General features: G+C 41.8%; 1 protein-coding gene across 1 annotated transcript in view; it reads left to right on the top strand.

Moving 5' to 3' along the window:
* hoatz (HOATZ cilia and flagella associated protein) overlaps positions 1-13,848 on the top strand; it is a 38,265-nt gene extending 24,417 nt beyond the window's left edge. The window contains exons 4-6 of the mRNA XM_078426867.1: positions 1,219-1,278; positions 7,938-7,990; positions 13,716-13,848. Of these exons, the coding sequence (XP_078282993.1) occupies positions 1,219-1,278; positions 7,938-7,990; positions 13,716-13,785 (183 nt within the window). The 3' untranslated portion in view covers positions 13,786-13,848. The remainder of the gene's footprint in view (positions 1-1,218; positions 1,279-7,937; positions 7,991-13,715) is intronic.
* Positions 13,849-17,036: the final 3,188 nt, after the last annotated feature.

Genomic DNA, 17,036 nt, shown 5'->3' with positions numbered 1-17,036 from the left:
TGATGCAAAGAATGGTGGAGTTGTTGATAGTCTTAGGCTACAGGTTGATATTGATGTGTTGGTGAAATGGACAGAGAAATGGCAGACGGAGTTTAATCCCAATAAATGTGAGGTGAGGCATTTTGAGAGCACTAATGAGGCTGAAAGATACATTATGAATAGTAAGTTCCCAGGAGATATAGAGGTGCAAGTCTAATGATCCTTGAAAGTGGCAGCAGATGGATGACATAGCAAAGATGGAATATGGGATACAGACCTTCATTAGTTGGGACATTGAGTACAAGAGCAATGAAGTTAGGCCACAGCTGGAGTATTGCATGCAGTTCTGGTTGGTGAGTTTACACTCGTGTTATGCTGCTGCAAGTAAGAATTTTATTGTTCTATTGTCGGTACAGATGGCAATTAAACACTTGAACTATAGGAAAGATGTGATAGCTTTGATGAGAGGATACAGAAGAGATTCAGTTATGAAGAGAAACTGGAAAAACTATTTATTTCTTTTCCCTGAGTGGAGGAGGTTAAGACTGGACATTATAGAGGTATATAAAATTATGAGAGGGTGGCACATCTGGTAGAGCTGTGCCTCACAGCACCAGAGACCCGGGTTTGGTTTCTACTTTGTGTACTGTCTGTGCAGAGTTTGCACGTTCTCCCTGTGACTGTGCGTTTTCTCCGGATGCTCTGGTTTCCTCCCACATTCCAAAAATGTGCAGGTTTGTGGGTTGTAGAGCCTCTGTAAATTGCTCCTCGTATATAGGGAGTGGGAAAGTAGGATAATATAGAACTAGTGCAAAGGGGTGCTTGATAGTTGGTGTGGACTCGGTGGACAAAGGGCCTGTGTCTATGCTCTATCTTCAAACTAAAGGAAACTAAACTAAGTATGAATAGAATAGACCACAGAAAACATTCCATATTAGAGGTAGATGAAATCTGAAAACATCGATTTTAGGGAAAGGGGTAAGTGATTTAGAGGGGATCTGAGGGGTCCTTTGTTACTCAGAGAATTGTGAGTGCTTTGCACTGCCAGGAGAGTAGTGGAAGCAGAGATGCTGATGGCATTTAAGTGTTTAGTTGAGCACTTAAAAGGCTTTGTGCCAGATGCTGGAAAATGGGATTAATACAGACTGGTGTCCACTGTTTTGTGTGAACGTGTAGGCCTGTTTTCATGCTGTATGACTGTAATATGAATAACTACTTAATCGTTCCCTCCTCTTGCAGGCACAGAAACGAATGGAGATCTTAGATTTAATCAAGAAACAAAAGGAGGAAAGAATAAAGGTAAGAGAAATGACAGATTGATGGAGGATCTTTTGGAATGCATGAAATAATCAATAGTCAATATTCAAAATGCAGAAGCCAGGCTGGATGTTGTTCTGGACAGCTCTAAACAAATGCTGAGTCACAATATGTTTACCAAAAGTAACATAAAACCACAACAGTAAGTGCTGCACCCCACAGCACCCGGATTCAGGGTTGAATTCTGACCTGGGATGCTCACTGTGATGTTGGCACATCCTCTCTGTGATCACATGGGCTCCAGCATCCTGCCACATCATAAAGATATGCTGGTAGGATAATCACTACTGCAAGTTATCCCTTAACTGACAGCAAAAAAATCAAAAAAAAATAGTTATGCAGGTGTGAGAGAGAATAAATTGCATGGTTACACCAAACAAGAGAAGGAGTGGAACTAATGGGATTGCTTCATTGGTAGCTAACCTGACCTGATGGGCTGAATCATCTCTTATGTTGTTATAATTATAAGAAAAATATCACAGTTTAATCAGCATTATTCTTTATTGACTTCTAAAAATATATTTTTGCCCAATGTTTAGCACCCAATTACACAAGTTAATAAAAATTATACAAATGTCAAGTCCAATGTTCCCTGCTGCACCAGACTGAAAATATCCCATATTCGCGTAGTCGGATAAATAATGGTGCAATCTGATAAATAATGGTGCAATCACCATACTGTACAGGATCACTTAGAATTAGAAGCAGCTAAGATTAGGGTGTACCTCAGAATTATACACCACTCCCTGCACCATTTTATCAATACTCTTTGCCTAGACTTCAATTTTCATTCTATTTGAGAATAATGTATTGCTGGATTTAAAACTCTCCTCAATTCTTCTCTTACTCTTTATCAAAAGCAAAATAATAGTTAGGATGGATAAATCCAGCATCTGTCTCACAAGTAAAAAGGATAATTTAGCAGCCATAGCCGACTACTTCAGTGAAATCAGGAGATTGCAAAGGGCATTTCTGGTGCAGAACCATGTTTTATTACTTTGTGAAAATAATGTATGACAGCATTCTAGGGTGGCCTTCAAACAAGATTCTGCTTGGATTTGTGACTCATAATAATAGGTTTACGTGATATGGCATATGGTACAAGTGCCTTTTCTTCGTTTTTTTACAGAGATGACAATGCTGGAGCTGATCCTGCCCATACATGGCCTGACAATGTCAATTTGGTGTCAATCAGCCTAGCACACTTTTGAGAATACATTAATGAAAGATTTTTGATTCCACACAATTGTCATGCAATTCAATAATTGACAGACAAGTATACAACTGAGCTTTAGAGACTTGAAGGTTCCATATATAATTGCTATCCATTTTGAATTGTCTAGTATTATCGAGTATGCCTATTATTCTCCCACTAACCAGAATGATCATGCTTGATGGCTGGTTAATAATTTAGTATTATTTGTAGAGGCTCAACCTATTATGTTGCCTCTGCAGTTGATTATTCTGACAACGTACATGAGTGATAGGCATTTAAGAGCTGTTAGATGCTCAGGACATGGGCACCATCATTAGTAGCAACTGCAGGAAAGCAAACTAAGGAAATAAAGATCTAAATACTAATTTCTTGATACACCAGTTGGAGAGAAAGATTAAATAGAAGAGAAATAATCTTCAACATAAAAGCAATTGCATTGAAGTATGAGTTAGCTCTGCAGGCATTGTCAGCACTTTATTGAACATCAAGATTTAGTGCAGTGATTCAGAATCACGGTTTAAAAAAATCCTGAGTGAAACAGTTACACTATTGAAAAATCAATGAATGTAATTTTCTTGAAGAAATCTTTGATTGTCATTCTTTAAAAAAATGTAATTTTTCATTCAGCATTTACTTCATGTGTACGTTTTGCTGCTTACAGCAAAAAATGAAGGCAATGTTGAAAATTAATACTATAATGTACAGGAGTATTTTAACTACTCTCCAATGGTGCTCATTGGCTAGGGAAAGCCCTTCTGACTGAAAATATGAGGACAAACAGCTGCCACCGCTCTTTGAATGCACTATTTACAGCCACAAAGCTTGTGAATTTATTTCATACATTATATAGCCCCTATAATTAAATAAGCATTCTGTGATACACATAATAATGCAGCCTCAAAAGCTGTAGCAATATTGGGGTGCATAATTTATAATTTGCTCTGGTGCAAAAATATTTCTTACATTTGAACTACAAGAAGCTGTGGAAATGCATAATGTACCCTTTTGCTGTAAATAGAACATATACACTTCGTAAATCTGTATTAATATTTTGGGGAGAGTTTGTCCTGACTGAGTTCTTTTTTTTTTGCAGAAGTACTTTGTTGGTTTTCCAGGATTCCCCTTTAGTCTCCTCAATTTCATTCAACACTTGTTCCAAAATAACCAAACTCCTACAATCCCATCATGTTTTCCTACTTCCATTAGCGCCCTGTACCACTGTGGTCCTATTTGATAACCCTCATTTCAAATTTCTCCTTTGAGTTCTTGCTTTCATGCAGAATGGAGCCTTTTCTCTTCTTCCACCCTTTGCTCTATCAGCTATTATTTACTGTATATATCAGTTATCTTCACCTGAGCTAAATTTGCCCCTGAACCCATCTGAGTCTCTCATCTTTAAAAAGCCTCCTTAATATCTGCCAGTTGTCCAGTCCCTATTGGTCACTTTCCCTTTACCACCTTTCAACTTCTCTTAACTTTCTCCTAAGAAACACCTTTATAAATTTCTTTCTTTCCAAAAAAGACTTCAAAATAGTAAGAGCGGGCCATTTGGTCTTTCAACCCTACTCTGCTATTCAGTATCTTGGCTGACCTACCCCAATTTCCTCTTAAGGCTTTATTATCCCAAAATCTATCAATTTCTGCGATAAGCATATTCAATATTTGCCTATCTGCAGATCACGGGTTGAAAATTCCAAATAGTTTAGCTCTTTCAATGATAAAATTTCTTAGACCTCCAGGGCAGGACTATTATTCTAGTTCTGAAGTCCCCTACGAAAACAACATATTTTTATTTTCCATTATTTTATCTGCTTCCAGTCAGGAAATTTCCTGCTCTACTAAAACCCTAGCTGCGGATACTTAATATGAAGATCAGTAAATCCTTTTAACTAATGTCCAACAGTCCCAGAACTAAAATCCCAATCCCATGCCTAGATCTGCCAGTGCCATGTTTCCTGCAAAACCACCTTTTGTGCATTTTCTTTCCCAGCTAACTAATCAGTATCTGCATAAAGGAAATGTGGTCAATTTCCATCCGGAGTTACATAAAATCCGTGCCCTGAATTCTGTGTATGGGATGTGTCATTCCATTTCTAAGCCCAATGAGTCCATTGTCATATTGTTCCCATACCGTCGGGCTCAGGAGCACATTGCCATACATTTTTGTGTCTATCCAGCTAAAGTCCGTCACCTCAAAAGCATCATCTGGTCAACTTACCACCTTTGTCTTTAATTCTGCCAATTAGTGTAGCATTAATAATTGCTTTACAAAATGGCTTCATATGGTGTTAAAATGTGCATATATGTGATCCCAGGAATGAGTGCGGTACCCTCAACAACTTCTCCTTTGACTCCTCCCACTTCCTCCAAACCAGAGGCGTAGCTATGGGCACTCGCATGGGCCCTAGCTACGCCTGCCTCTTTGTCGGGTACGTCGAACAATCCTTGTTCCAGACGTACACTGGCCCCATCCCCGAACTCTACCTCCGCTACATTGACGACTGCATTGGTGCTACCTCTTGCACCCATGCAGAACTCACTGACTTTATACACTTCACCTCCAATTTCCATCCTGCCCTTAAATATACCTGGACTATCTCTGACATCTCCCTCCCGTTTCTGGACCTCACCATCTCCATCACAGGAGAAAAACTAGTGACGGACATTTATTACAAGCCCACCGACTCGCACAGCTATCTGGACTACACTTCTTCCCACCCGGTCCCCTGCAAAAAGTCTATTCCCTACTCCCAATTCCTCCGTCTACGCCGCATCTGCGCCCGGGATGAGGTGTTTCAGACTAGGGCTTCCGAGATGTCCTCGTTTTTCAGAAAACGGGGCTTCCCCTCCTCCATTATAGATGAGGCTCTCACTAGGGTCTCTTCTACATCCCGCAGCTCCGCTCTTGCTCCCCATCCCCCCACTCGCAACAAGGACAGGATCCCCCTCGTTCTCACCTTCCACCCCACCAGCCAGCGGATCCAACATATCATCCACCAACATTTCCGTCACCTACAACAGGACCCCACCACTGGCCATATCTTCCCATCCCCTCCCCTCTCTGCGTTCCGCAGAGACCGTTCCCTCCGCAACTCCCTGGTCCACTCGTCCCTTCCTACCCAAACCACCCTAACCCCGGGCACTTTCCCTTGCAACCGCACGAGATGCAACACCTGTCCCTTTACCTCCCCCCTCAACTCCATCAAAGGACCCAAACATTCTTTGCAGATGAGACAGAGGTTCACCTGCACCTCCTCCAACCTCATCTATTGCATCCGCTGCTCTAGATGTCAACTTATCTATATCGGCAAAACCAAGCGCAGGCTCGGCGATCGCTTCGCTGAACACCTGCGCTCGGTCCGCATTAACGCAACTGATCTCCCGGTGGCCCAGCACTTTAACTCCCCCTCCCATTCCCAGTCTGACCTCTCTGTCATGGGCCTCCTCCAGTGCCATAGTGAGGCCCGCCGGAAATTGGAGGAGCAGCACCTCATATTTCGCCTGGGCAGTTTGCAGCCCGGTGGTATGAACGTCGACTTCTCCAACTTCAGATAGCTCCTCTGTCCCTCCCTTCCCCTCCTCCTTCCCAGAGCTCCCTCTATCTTCCTGTCTCCACCTATATCCTTCCTTTGTCCCACCCCCGACATCAGTCTGAAGAAGGGTCTCGACCCGAAACGTCATCCATTCCTTCTCTCCCGAGATGCTGCCTGACCTGTTGAGTTACTCCAGCATTTTGTGAATAAATCGATTTGTACCAGCATCTGCAGTTATTTTCTTATAACATATAATGAGCGTTTGACAGCACTGGGCCTCTACTCACTGGAGTTTAGAAGGATGGGGGGACGGACCTCATTGACACTTACCGAATAGTGAAAGGCCTGGATAGAGTGGATGTGGAGAGGATGTTTCTACTAATTGGAGAATCTGGGGCCAGAGGTCGTAGCCTCAGAATAAAAGGACATTCCTTTAGGAAGGAGATGAGGAGGAATTTCTTTAGTCAGCGGGTGGTAAATCTGTGGAATTCATTGCCACAGAAGGCTGTGGAGGCCATCAATTCAGAATGGCAGGCAGTGACTAGTGGGGTACCGCAAGGCCCGGTGCTGGGACCGCAGCTATTTACAATATACATTAATCACTTAGATGAAGGGATTAAAAGTACCATTAGCAAATTTGCAGATGATATAAAGCTGGGTGGTAGTGTGAACTGTGAGGAAGATGCTATGAGGTTGCACGGTGACTTGGACAGGTTGTGTGCGTGGGCGGATGCATGGCAGATGCAGTTTAATGTGGATAAGTGCGAGGTTATCCACTTTGGTGGTAAGAATAGGAAGGCAGATTATTATCTGAATGGTGTCAAGTTAGGAAAAGGGGACGTACAACAAGATCTGGGTGTCCTAGTGCATCAGTCACTGAAAGGAAGCATGCAGGTACAGCAGGCAGTGAAGAAAACCAATGGAATGTTGGCCTTCATAACAAGAGGAGTTGAGTATAGGAGCAAAGAGGCCCTTCTGCAGTTGTACAGGGCCCTAGTGAGACCGCACCTGGAGTACTGTGTGCAGTTTTGGTCTCCAAATTTGAGGAAGGATATTCTTGCTATTGAGGGCGTGCAGCGTTGGTTTACTAGGTTAATTCCCGGAATGGCGGGACTGTCATATGTTGAAAGACTGGAGCGACTAGGCTTGTATACACTGGAATTTAGAAGGATGAGAGGGGATCTTATTGAAACATATAAGATTATTAAGGGGTTGGACATGTTAGAAGGCAGGAAACATGTTCCCAATGATGGGGGAGTCCAGAACCAGGGGCCACAGTTTAAGAATAAGGGGTAGGCCATTTAGAACGGAGATGAGGAAAAGCTTTTTCAATCAGAGAGTTGTAAATCTGTGGAATTCTCTGCCTCAGAAGGCAGAGGAGGCCAATTCTCTGAATGCATTCAAGGGAGAGCTAGATAGAGCTCTTAAGGATAGCAGAGTCAGGGGGTATGGGGAGAAGGCAGGAACGGGGTACTGATTGAGAATGATCAGCCATGATCACATTGAATGGTGGTGCTGGCTCAAAGGGCCGAATGGCCTACTCCTGCACCTATTGTCTATTGTCTATGAGTTTTTAATGCAGAGATAGATTCTTGATTAGTACGGGTGTCACGGATTACGGGTAGAAGGCAGGAGAATGGGGTTAGGATAGATCAGCCATGAATGAATGGTCGATTAGACTTGATGCTCCGACCACTTATGAACTTATGAACCTATGTAACAGGCATTTCCTCTCCACTCTGGTTGCTCAATACAAGAAGGCAGGGCTATAATGAAATTTGCCTTCACTTAAAGATCCCCACCCATTATTCTGATGAAGCATCAAATTATTGGTCTTTCTCCAGAGGGTTGAACACAAGTGGCTCAAAACATTTAATCATTTTCTTTTCCAGAAAGAGCTAGTGGCTCTTCCATACAAACCAAAGAAAATCATGCAATCACAACCGTAAGTGTATATTGATGTTACAATAAATAAACATTGAATTGATTTAATTCCAGTGTGCTGTCACTGGTATTGACAAATTAGATATTTACTCAGTTCATTTTACATCCCATTTCATTTGAGAAGAAAGAGGGCAGTAGTTGGAAGTTCATCCTCGATGGCTTGTACATGCATGTGGTGTAGCAGTGTTTCCACATTGTTCTACACATCTGAAATACAGTGGAAGTGAAGTTCAAGAGTACCACACAGTCACCACGTTATTATGCATTCTGCGCTAACAAATGAGGATGTATTTTTTCCCCATATTTTCCTATCGGTTGATAATGGTCATCACATAGAATTGTATGTTTGCTGATCCATTGTGCTATCATCTCACTGAACTTAAAAAAAGTAATCATCCAACTTCCACCCTGATTGCATCTTCACATAATCCATCTCTGACTCTTCTTTTCCTTTCCATGGCTTTCCATCTGCCAGTCCACAGATAAGTTGACTAGATTTCCTTCGATCCTGTAGCGGCCATTCCATTCTCCCAGTTGCATCTCTGCTGATGATGCTATGATTTATATCAGTGCCTTCAATAGGTCTTGAATTGTTGATTCCTCTTCCTCCTGGTTTGACAGGACTGTTGGTCAAACTCATTCCATTTTGCGCAATTCTCACCAATCCCAGAATCAGGATAGGATTTCCCTTGTCCTCGTCTTTCACCCCACCAGCCACACTTCTTAAAATCATCACTTCCAAATTCTGACACAACAGCATAATGCAATCACCAGCTACATTGTCCATCCATCTCTTAAAGGTACTGCAAGACAGGTTCCACACTGATTTACTAATTATTCTGATTCATACATGCTTCTCCATCATTTTGCTGTCCTCTTTCTATGGCAGCTTTTCGTGCAGCCATTGGAGATGCAACACATTTTCCCTCCTTCTCTTCCTTTTCTACTGTCCACAGCCTCAAATACTCTTTCCAAGTAAGGCAGCAGTTTATGGACATTCTCTGTGCTGTATGTACTTATTTCTATGTCAGTCCATATTTCTGATTCTGTGTCAGTGTGAACAGATCACCATCCCAGTGTTAATGTGCATCTTGCTCTGTGCATATTGCTCTCCTTGCCTGCACCTGTCCATCTGATTTTCCATCCACTCTACCCATCTCAAGATTTTCACTGCTATCATGCTTCATTCTGACAATAAGGGTTTTAATCTACCGAATCTCAATGTACATAAACTGTTAATATCAGGTTGCCAGCCAGTCCTCTGCAACTGCTGTCATTTGTTTGCACGATATTGTGAGATCAGGCAGCCTTTTTTTGGGTCCTCAGAAAAAGTGGCGAGTTTAATTCAAGGCCTTCCATTTATCATATCATATCATATCATATATATACAGCCGGAAACAGGCCTTTTCGGCCCACCAAGTCCGTGCCGCCCAGCGATCCCCGTACATTAACACTAGGGACAATTTTTACATTTACCCAGCCAATTAACCTACATACCTGTATGTCTTTGGAGTGTGGGAGGAAACCGAAGATCTCGGAGAAAACCCACGCAGGTCACGGGGAGAACGTACAAACTCCTTACAGTGCAGCACCCGTAGTCAGGATGGAACCTGAGTCTCCGGCGCTGCATTCGCTGTAAAGCAGCAACTCTACCGCTGCGCTACCGTGCATGGGAATGGGAAATTGCCTAATCCATTGCCAAACTTTCTATTTTTGGAGATTAGGTTTTTAAAAAATATTTCCTTTTTCCTTTTCAGAGGAATGTACTCATAAGGAGAATGTCAGAATTGCTTTATAGACCTACAGTTACTAATGTTTCAGAGAATAGCTTTGCACATTCCATTAATTTAATTAGTATGCCAAATAAACTCAGTTCAATAATTTCCCTAAGAATGAGTCTCAGGTGAACAATAGTATTTGCACCAGGTCCCATTGAAAGAGCAGCTTTGGGATTCTCAACTCTCCCTTGAGCATTATATATCTTCAATCAGATTCAGGAACGGCAGACTCGCCAAAGCAGAACAAATATCTAATAGCATTAGCTTTTTTAAAAGCCCCAGTGGGTAAATGTAGCAGTGTGTGCTATGAAATGACTCAAAACCAAATTCCTCTTTTTGTTTCCTTGCCCAGTGCTTACTTCAGTTGATGTATCACGAGGAACACACTGCCTAGCCGCAACCTCAGCACTGACCACTTATAAATCAGAGCATCGAATATAGAAGTTGGGATGTAATGTTAAAATTGTACAGGGCATTGGTGAGGCCGAATCTGGAGTATGGTGTGCAGTTCTGGTCGCCAAATTATAGGAAGGATGTCGACAAAATGGAGAGGGTACAGAGGAGATTTACTAGAATGTTGCCTGGGTTTCAGCACTTAAGCTACAGAGAGAGGTTGAATAGGTTGGGTCTTTATTCTTTGGAGCGTAGAAGGTTGAGGGGGGACTTGATAGAGGTTTTTTAAATTTTAAGAGGGACGGACAGAGTTGACGTGGGTAGGCTTTTCCCTTTGAGAGTGGGGAAGATTCCAACAAGGGGACATAGCTTCAGAATTGAGGGACAAAAGTTTAGGGGTAACATGAGGGGTAACTTCTTTACTCAGAGGGTGGTGGCTGTATGGAATGGGCTTCCGGTGGAAGTGGTGGAGGCAGGCTCGATTTTATTATTTAAGAGTAAATTGGATAGGTATATGGATAAGAGGGGATTAGAGGGTTATGGTCTGAGAGCAGGTAGATGAGACTAGGTCAGAGAGAGTGGTCGGCGTGGACTGGTAGGGCCGAACGGGCCTGTTTCCGTGCTGTAGTTGTTATATGGTTATATGGTTATATGGTAATAAACCAGATGTGGTTTTGATTTTTCTTGAATGACCCATAATGAAAAATTAATGTGTATACATCAGACCATAACCAATTCAGAACACATCCATCATAAGCTCATTGGGCAGTCCAGGCACCTCATGTCAAGGAAATTCATACAAAGCAACCAGCTAGATACAAAACACATATTAATATGGGTATCATCTTACCTTTCACTAACTCTGCATTGGCCATGGATCAGAAACCACATTGAATTGATGGTATGATTGATATACCTAGGGCAGTGGTGAGCTTTTTTGGATTAGTAACAGTTTTACATTGATCAAAATCATGATTGTCTGTGGTTAGATATTTCAATAGATTTGCTATGGATTCTCTCTGCAGCCTGCACCAGTGATATAAATTGTAACACTTTTTGTTTCATTTCACTGTCTTTCCTGAAAGGTGTGGATCAATCACCTCACGGTTGTTGTGACATCTCAAGTGTACTAACCAGGAAGGTGTTATAATTAAACAAGAGCTGCTCGGACAAACTATTTTAATTCGGAAAACAATCTACCCACCTCCATTCCCAATGCAGGAGAAAAATTCAAATTCCCTCCCTTAACTGGGAATGTTTGATTGTTGGATGAGACAGATAGTCAAAATTAAGCAGCCTATTGAGATCCACCGACTCAGTTCATATGCGAAAAATACTTACTTGGACAAGATTATCTGGGAATGTAGGAATTCTGGTCTGGATAACTCTGTTCTACCATGAGGGAATTTACAATTGCTAACCCAGAGACCCTGTAATATGTTTAAAAAAAATTAGTCGAATACAATGCGATTCTTCGTCTTAGATTAGTTTAGAGATACAGCGTGGAAACAGACGGTTGAGCCCACCGAGTATCCGCGCTGATCAACGATCACCCGTGCACTGGTTCTATGTTATCCCAGGGGTAATTTACAGAAGCCAATTAACCAATTAACTAATCTTTGGAATGTGGAGGAAACCCAAGCACCCGGAGAAAATGCATACACTCACAGGGAGAACATACAAACTCTGTACCAACAGCACCCAAGGTCAGGATCGAACTCGAGTCTCTGGCGTTGTAAGGCAGCAACTCTACCACACGCCACCATCTTGTAGAGGGGGCTGTTGTTTTCCAGGCCTCATAGCCATCTTCAAAAACGTGTGTCCATTTTTCAATTTCTATAATATATTGTCAGGGAAATGTATGGTTTAGAACTGTGTGACATAGTATTGCACACACATACTAAAGGTGATTGATAAGGGGAAGGCAGTCTATGTTTTCCACAAGGATTTTAGTCAGGTAATTGATAAAGTCCCTCGTGCTAAGATGATCTATATGTTTATGATGCATGAGATCTATGGTGACTTGGTCATATACATTCAGAACTGACTTATAGAAGACAGAGGGTTGTGGTGGAAGGGTGTTATTCTGGCTGGAGGTCTGTTGCTAGTGGAGTTCTGCAGGGATCTCTGCTGGGGCCTCCGCTATATAGTGATATACAGTATATAAGCAACTTGGACGTAAATATAGAGAGGTTGGTTTGCACACAACAAAATTGGTGGAGTTGCAGACAGTGAAAAAAGTTGTCAAAGTATACAGCAGGATATAGATAAGCTACAGAAGCAGGAGAGAAACAGCGATTGAAGTTTAATCTGAGCAAGTGTGCAGTGTTGCACTTGGAGGTCAAATGTAAGAGGCAAGTAATATAGATAATGGCCAGACCCTTAACAGCATTGATCAACAGAGGGATCTTGATGTCTTAGTCCGCAGCTGCCTGTAAGTGGCAACACAAGTAGATAGGGCGGTAAAGAAGTTGTATGGTATGCTTCCCTTCATCGGTCGGGCCATTGAGTATAAGAGTCAGGAAGTCATGTGCACCTTTGCAGAACTTTGTTAGGCTGCATTTGGAGTACTGTGTGCAGTTCTGATCATCCCATTGCAAGAAGGATGTGAAAGTTTTGGAGAGGGTACAGAAGAGGTTTACCAGAATACTGCGTGGATTGAAAGGCATTAGTTATGAGGAGAGGTTAGAGAAACATGCATTGTTTTCTTTGGAGTGTTGGAAGTGGAGGGGCGACCTAATAGATGTTTATCAAATTATGAGACATGGATAGGGTCGATGGTACCTTTTTCACAGCATGAAAGTGTCAAAGGCGACATAGCTTTAAGCTGGGCAGCACAGTGGCACAGCTGATAGAGCTGCTGTCTCACAGCACCAGAGACTTTGATTCGATCCTTACCTTGAGTGGATTTTGACATTCTCTGTGACTGGATGGGTCTCCTCCAGGTGCTCTGCTTTCATCCCACATCCGAAGGACGTGCAGGGTCGGAGGTTAATTAGCCTCTGTAAATTGCCTCAAGTATGGAGAAAGTAGATACGAAAGTGGGATAACAGAACTAGTATGAACAAGTGATCAATGATCAGCGTGGACTCAGTGGACAAAAAGGGCTTGTTTCCATGCAATATCTCTTAAACAAAAATCTAAATTAATATTAGATGAGAGGGGAAAAGTTTAAAGGAGATGTGCGGGACAGGGTTTTTATACAGAGAGTGATGGATGCCTGGAATGTGCTGAGGGAATGGTGGTGAAGGCAGATACAATGGTGGCATTTAAGAGGCTTTTAAATAAGCACGTGGATGTGCAGGGAATGTAGAGATGTGGATCATGTGCAGACAGAGGAGATTATTTTAACTTGGTATTACATTTGGCATGAACATTGTGGGACAAAAGGCCTGTTGCTGTGCAGTATTGTTTTATGTTCTATATTTCCCAATATCAGTGTGAGGGGCAAGAGATACAGAACTGCACATTGGACAGATGATGGGCCCAGGCAGAAAACGGATTAAGTACAGAACCCGCACAATTGTTTTACTATCCATATTTGTTTATTTCCAGAGAGCCTGCCAGTCCAGATTTCAGCAACGAGGCTCAGGAGACTTACCAAGCCCTGAGGCAGTTTGACTGAATAGTAAGAAAATCCTTTGGAAACACAGAAACCTTTGGGAAAAGACAAATAACTTGCTTGGAGTCAATAAATTGTTGTTTCCTTAACCTATACCTAATTTGTCTTTATAATTCTCTATTTTGTAACTTTTCTATAGTCGGCAATTCCTATTTTCATTGTCCAGCTAGTGATGCAGTGATATTTATGTCTGAGTAAATTATATGATTCATTGAAGCCTACTGCTTCCAGAGGTAAGGTCAACACGGCCTACAAATCAGATCAGATTGTGAAATCTTCACCTGCAAATTTAATACAAATATGGTTTCCCAAGGTTTGATTATCAACAGCTTGAGTCATGAATGTAATGTCATCACGGGTCTTGCATCTTACATTTCGTTCATTAAAATTTGAGCTTTTGAGCATATCTTATGATCATTGATGATCACTCACAAAACCATTAGGAGTGCAAGTCTCAGCATGGAGTCTGAGGCCTCTGCACTATCACATGGATGTATTTTACAAAAGGACACTAGGTGTAGGGATAGGTTATTAACCCTTTGAGCCTGGTCCACCATTAAACAAAATCACGGCTGAGATTCTACTTTTCCATCACTATCCCCATATCCTTTGATACGCTTAATGTCCAGAAATCTTATCAATCTCTTTTGAATGAACACGACTGGCAGATTCTGTGTGGTTCTGACTCACTTTTCAGTGGACAGCATGTGGTATCTTATGTCAGTGATGGTCACCAGTGTTTACAGTCTTTCTTTGGAAATTATATCTGAGCCACATGCTGCAATTACTTGCAATCACAGCAAATTTGCATTTATTTCACATCACTATCAATCCTTACTTATATTCCCATGGTTTGCCATCTATATCTGCCCATTGAACTAATGACATTGCAGTACCCCTCAAGGTGTGAAACCTAGTTTTATGTCTCAAAACCAGTGTGCAAAAAAGTTATTTAAAAAGATGTGTTGGTTGGACTTGCTGCAATGTCTGTTTCTTATCAGGCTGTAAACAGTCCGATTATGTTTCCAGCTTGGAAATTGGTGTGACATTTTTAACTTCATATCCAGGTCTACTCAGTGAAGCTCTGAGTCATTTTTCAGTACTAGTGATTAAGAATGTGGAACTTTGGAGAAGTGTTTTATTTTAAGAGCTGGTATTGCTTTCTGGAAAGCAACAAGGAAAATTGCATCTCTGTCAGTACCCTGCTTGGAGACCATATTAATAACCCTAAGGAAAGACCCAGGGATTGATAGCTAACAACATTTGAGTTTTAACTCCCGGGAGCTTGAAGATCATGAATAATAAGAACAGGGATAATGTAACTGTATTGCAAAATACTTTCAACATTTGTGATCCCTTTATGACTGACATCCGGGTGTGTGGATATGATTCAGTGGTTCTTCACCCACCTCTGAGCGGTAAAGTGGCAGATTTGAGATTGTTTTAGAACTTGGCTCCATAATTTAGGCTCCCCCTCAGTGCTGTACCGTGGGAGTGTTAAAGATGCCAACTTTAAGCTGTTAAATGTCTGCCTACTGGATGAAAGCCACTCTGTCCATCGAGTCTATGCTGGTCCCTAGACCAATCCCATTCTCTTCAAAGTGCTGTGGCTGAGTTGCACATTCAGAAATGAAGTTGTTTGATGAAACGTTAGACAGACACCCTCTCTGCACCCTGGAGTGAATAATATTTTAGTGTCCAGAGTACCCAAGGGAATTCCCCCCATATGCCGGATAATTGTTTTTTTCAACCAGCAGCACCAAAAGCCAGATTACCTGATCATGTATCTTGCTTCTTGGACCTAGTTTCACTAAGTAGCATGTCTTGTTTGTCCACAAAACACCAATGTTTATACTTTGAAAGAACTTAACTGACTGTGGAACATGTGTAAGAAAGAACTGCAGATGCTGGATTAAATCGAAGGTAGACACAAAATGCTGGAGTAACTCAGCAGGAAAGGGAGCATCTCTGGAGAGAAGGAATGGATGACGTTTCAGGTGTGAAGAAGCGTCTTGATCCGAAAAGTCACCCATTCCTTCTCTCCAGAGATGCTGCCTGTCCCACTGGGTTACTCAAGCATTTTGTGATTCTGGAACATACTGGAACATCTTCAATATGCTAGTATTTAAATTCCTGCCTATATCTCTTGATAAATACCTTTATTAGAGTCGGAATTCATTTCTCAACCAATACCAACATTAAAACCAATCGCTGTTCAGTTATCACCCTGCTGTAAGTGGGACAAGCCCATGTTCAAACTGACAGCCATGTTCACCTATTTAACAAATGCTTTTGTTCTTGAAAGCAACTCACTGTGTTGCTTTGGGATGTCAATAGAGCTGCATAAAAATATATTTTCTTCCTTCCTTACTGATTTCCTCTGCCCAACTCTCAAATAACCTTAGGTTTCCCAGGATAACCATTCAGCAAGTCTCTCGTCGTTGATAGTGCTGCAGCCTCTGTTGGTTCTACAAAATAGATGTTCTCAAGTGGGATACATTAGTCATACAAAAACCAAGCCATAATTACAGATATAATTACATATTAATTTACAGCTGGGAACAAAAACCTTTTGGGAATCCTGCCAATCGTGAGATGCACTGGGGAGCAGTAAGAGGCTGTTGGTGGCATGTTTAACTGGAGATGCTGGAATCTTGAACAAAACACAAAGTGATGGAGAAACTCAGTGGGTCAGGCAGCATCTGTGAAGGAAATGAACAGACGACATTTCTAGTGAGTACTCTTCTTGAAGGATCTCAACCTGAAACGTTGTCTGTCTATTCCCTTCACAGATGCTGCCTGACCTGCTGAGTTCCGCCAACAACTGTCTTTGAATTGTGCACAGAGATAGGGTGCAGATATATTTGTAAATATTCATTTCATTTCTGAATTTCCTAAACTGAATTAGCTTCAAAACACAAGATGAAAGATAATGTTCAATTCCTGGACTACCAACGGTGAATGGTGGAAAATAACTGCGGCATAATTTAAATTAACATCAGATAGTTGCAAACCACAAAGGAGACTATTACACGAGTTATTAAAATGATGAGGGTACAATATCTGGCACAAGAGACTGCAGATCCAGGAGTCTGTGACACAAAATATCGACTGTCCATTTCTTTCATGGCATGACGCATCGCCTGTACATTTCCCTCCAGAGATGCTGCTTGATCTGCAGAGCTTTCCAGTAACTGACTATTTTTTTTCCATGGGTATCATACCTGCCATTTTATGTACCATTCAGCCAAAGT

This window comes from Rhinoraja longicauda, chromosome 32, assembly GCF_053455715.1.
Source record: "Rhinoraja longicauda isolate Sanriku21f chromosome 32, sRhiLon1.1, whole genome shotgun sequence".
In the NCBI taxonomy this organism is placed as follows: Eukaryota; Metazoa; Chordata; class Chondrichthyes; order Rajiformes; family Arhynchobatidae; genus Rhinoraja; species Rhinoraja longicauda.
Note: the sequence above shows the minus strand (reverse complement) of the source record. Positions and strands in the feature narration are given on the sequence as shown.